Source organism: Salvelinus sp. IW2-2015, linkage group LG13, assembly GCF_002910315.2.
Source record: "Salvelinus sp. IW2-2015 linkage group LG13, ASM291031v2, whole genome shotgun sequence".
Lineage (NCBI taxonomy): Eukaryota > Metazoa > Chordata > Actinopteri > Salmoniformes > Salmonidae > Salvelinus > Salvelinus sp. IW2-2015.
The window spans coordinates 31,844,046-31,847,746 of NC_036853.1; the positions used below are offsets into that span (position 1 = coordinate 31,844,046).

General features: G+C 40.2%; 1 protein-coding gene across 2 annotated transcripts in view; it reads left to right on the plus strand.

The window, feature by feature from the left end:
• Nucleotides 1-1,613: 1,613 nt before the first annotated feature.
• LOC111971203 (G-protein-signaling modulator 2) overlaps nucleotides 1,614-3,701 on the plus strand; it is a 27,280-nt gene continuing 25,192 nt past the window's right edge. For both annotated transcript variants that reach the window (XM_023997997.1, XM_023997998.1), the window contains exon 1: nucleotides 1,614-1,800. In XM_023997997.1, the coding sequence (XP_023853765.1) occupies nucleotides 1,772-1,800 (29 nt within the window). In that variant the 5' untranslated portion in view covers nucleotides 1,614-1,771. The remainder of the gene's footprint in view (nucleotides 1,801-3,701) is intronic.

The following is a 3,701-nucleotide window of genomic DNA, read 5'->3' on the forward strand; positions in this document are numbered from 1 at the left end:
AGTACAGTCATTACTTTTTTAAATCAAATCTAACTGTGTGGGTGCGTCTCAAATGGCACCTTATAATAGGGCTTTGGTCAAATGTGTTGTACTGCTGGGGAATAGGGTGCCATTTGAGATGCACCCTGTGTGTTTGTTTTTGTCTCTCGTTAAAACACTCACAATGTTCCATGTTGGAAATCCTGTGAGAAATGCTTAGAGATGTCATTTGGATGAAATAAGATGTAGATGAGCTAAGCTAAGGTTGTACATGTGATGTAAGCACTGTCTGCTGCTTGCTAAACTCTCTCACCCTGTATTTTCTCACCTATATTATGATTATCAAGTGTTTTTTAACAGATTATTTTTATTGTATTGAACAACTGATAAATAAATGGATGTGGTTCAATGGTGTCTTCTTCTTTGGAGTAATTGCTCACTTTGTTAAAATTCTGCTGTGAAAAACAACTATACTGTAGTGCTAAAGCCATTTACTGAAACACTCATAGTGATCAAGGTTTTTTATAGAACGTGTATGTTTCATCACCACAATATAATGATGATTTTTTTTAAATCAGAAAGCCCCATCAGAACAACAGTAATGTGATCTTTGCAATACTTGTACCAAAAGCCAGTCCTCCAGTGGACTACTACAGACAGGAAGCAGAGGCAAAGGTTCAATAGAGAGGACAATAAGAGCAGCAGGGTTTTTGACTGGTATCTGGCAGAGCTGGGACATGGGTATCGGGTGGACGAAGTTTCCTCATAACTGAGGGAGACAATGGCTCTCCCCCTCTCTGAGACTATGAGGCTTCTGTTACGTAATATATCGAGTCTGTCATATGTTTAGCCAGTCTCTGAAGAATACAGGATCACAGCCATGTTTTACATTGTGTCAATTGATTGTTGGTGGTGAATCAGCATTGGAGTGTGTAGGCTACATATACAACTAGTGCCCCATATTGATCCCCTATTAGCAACCTGAATTGAATTGACTGAATTTTTCAGACACATTTTTGGGGATAAGTGCACAGAACACTTTATGAATCGATAAGGATGTGTATATTTAACATAAAATATATTAACGAAATGTTTCCACGTCTTTGGTTTTCAGATCAGCGTGTAAGAGGAAGCTGCTGTAGAGTATTGAGACTGATCTATCCCTAGTCTGAGAGAGAGAGCAGAATTTGGCTCACAAATCGTTTTTTGAACACAGTATATAAATAGAGAACAGGAGATTGAACATCGTTGATACTACAGAGGACAAGACTTCCTCAAATTGTTGTTGCTAAATTAATTGAGCAATAAAGCATTATTAGTGATCATTAGCTGGACATGCATGTAATTTCTTCCATTTACCTCATAACAGAGTCTTGTGAATCAGATTGCATTTCTTATTCAAATATTAGACTCGTTTATAGACCAACACAATAGACTCGTTTATAGAACAAGTCCATTGACAGTAGTAGTCAAATGCCACCTTTGTTTCAAAGTTGACCTTGAAAACAGTAACAGTAAAGTAAAAATTACAATGTATCTAGACTATAGGTATGTCGAAATGTAATTGGTCAAGGATACAGTGTTACTATAAGGCGTGGTTTGCTTCAAGTTGTGTTTAGCGCCATTGGCCAATTTTGTATTTTGTAGGGGGTGGGCGGGCACTGGAGAAAGTAGTGAGGCAAACATTTTTCACTTCAATGAAACGGTCTATTTGCTAAAAATCTACATTACCGCGAAATTGAAAATATGTATAGGATTTGCTGTTAGGTTTCTAAAGTCTAAGCCACATTGAATGGGCGAATCCGAATACACAATTATAAGGTAAGTTTGCTCAGGCTACTAATGCGAACGTGCTAGACGACTCCACGCATGAAAACAGTTTCTTATTAACTTTGGGGCTCATATGGAAATGTGCATGGAATTGAAGTCTAAATGCATGAATATGTAAGCTACACTAACTATGTTTTATTGTACTGTGCTTGAGAAGCCTCTTGCGTACTTTGTACTGATCTGATATACACTAACAGCGAAAAATGGCATACTACCAAGTGGACCAACCAACAAAATGTAAACAAGGGAGTAAAATGTTTGATAGGTCCTAAGATTATGATAAGGGTAAAACAGTTTTAATCTATAAGGTAGGTCATATACTTCGAAATCAATTGGTATATTTCATTAGGTTTAATTACTGTCCGACTAGGACAGGATATTGGGCAATAGGTGGTGTGTCAGATCTGACTTTGTGTACCAGCATGGTGGGCATGTTTCATGATGTTTTCATGTTAATTTGTATTTATTTTAACCTTTATATTTTAACCTTTATTTAACTAGGCAAGTCAGTTAAGAACAAATTCTTATTTACAATAATGGCCTACACCAACCAAACCTGGCCAAATTGTGTGCCGCTCTATTGAACTCCCAATCACGTCCGGTTGTGATACAGCCTGGATTCGAACCAGGGTGTCTGTAGGGATGCTTCTAGCACTGAGATGCAGTGCCTTAGACTGCTGCACCACTCGGGAGCCCATTCAAAGCCACACAGTGCAACCCAAATCCACAGTACAGTCATTTGCAAGCAAATTTCCCATCAGGTCCTGACGACTCGTTTGCTTATCTGCGGTGTTTCGCGGTTCTTTCCTACCATCTAGAAAACCAAATAACTTGCCCTGGCCCACCAGCCTGTCTTTCATCAGTCTTGAAAGTAGGTAAAAGAGGCTAAAACCAGGTTTTGAGAATGAGAAGTCTTCCCTCTTGGCCAAACATCCAAGCTGAAATGCAGGCAGCCCTAATCCAAAGTCTTCCATGAATGGTTGCCTTTTACACGCTGCTGGGCCTGCAGTCTCACTCCCTTGGTGTGATTACGCTGAACCCTCTACAGCAGGGATTGGCAATTTTGATGGRGCTGGAGGCCACAACAAATCTGAAGTCATCATGAGGGGCTGTAGTGGCTCGCCGGTCTGCGTACCGTCATCCAGAGTGACTGAGAAAAATCAATGTGGGCCTCCCTGTCCATAATTCGAACATGATTATTACAAATAGCTGGCTCGGCCAATTTACCAATAGAACATGTTTTAGCTGACATGGGCTAATTGAGTGACTGAAATAACAAGAGAGAAACTTCTGATGCACAACCAAATGTGTGTATTATACTATTCTAACCCAGTACATTTTGACCCTGACAATTGTTTTTTTGTTTTGCTTTTTGAGGAATTGATCCGTGGGCATACAAAAGGGGGGTGGTTGCCCATCCCTGCTCTACAGGATATTGGCCCTAATCCTTCCAGTGCGAGGCCTGGTCTTACTGTCTGTTGTTACTGAGAGAGCACATTGTAACTGGAATGCTTTTCTTTATTAATCCACCATAACATTGGATTTAGTGTGCTTTACAAACTAACCGTTTTGCCTATAGGTGAAGCTGGCTTGATATTTGAAACTCTCTGACCTTGACTTTTGGCGTACACAGTTCTGTTCAAGCCCCCAACCCTTTACACGCTGAATGTGTGTATTCTTTAATTGAATGTCTGGTCAAAAAACAACTCCAGGTAGTTGTGGAGTTTAACTGACAGACTGTCCAGCTGATTCCGCTTTGTCCAGCTGATTCTGGTTGCTGCTACTGTACCTGTGTCACTGAGTCTGTGTTGCTATTGTGCTGCACATGGAGAATAAGGCCTTTTTTCTCACCCAGAATCTCCAGTTTCCCTCTAAGGAAACAGAGAGGGTGA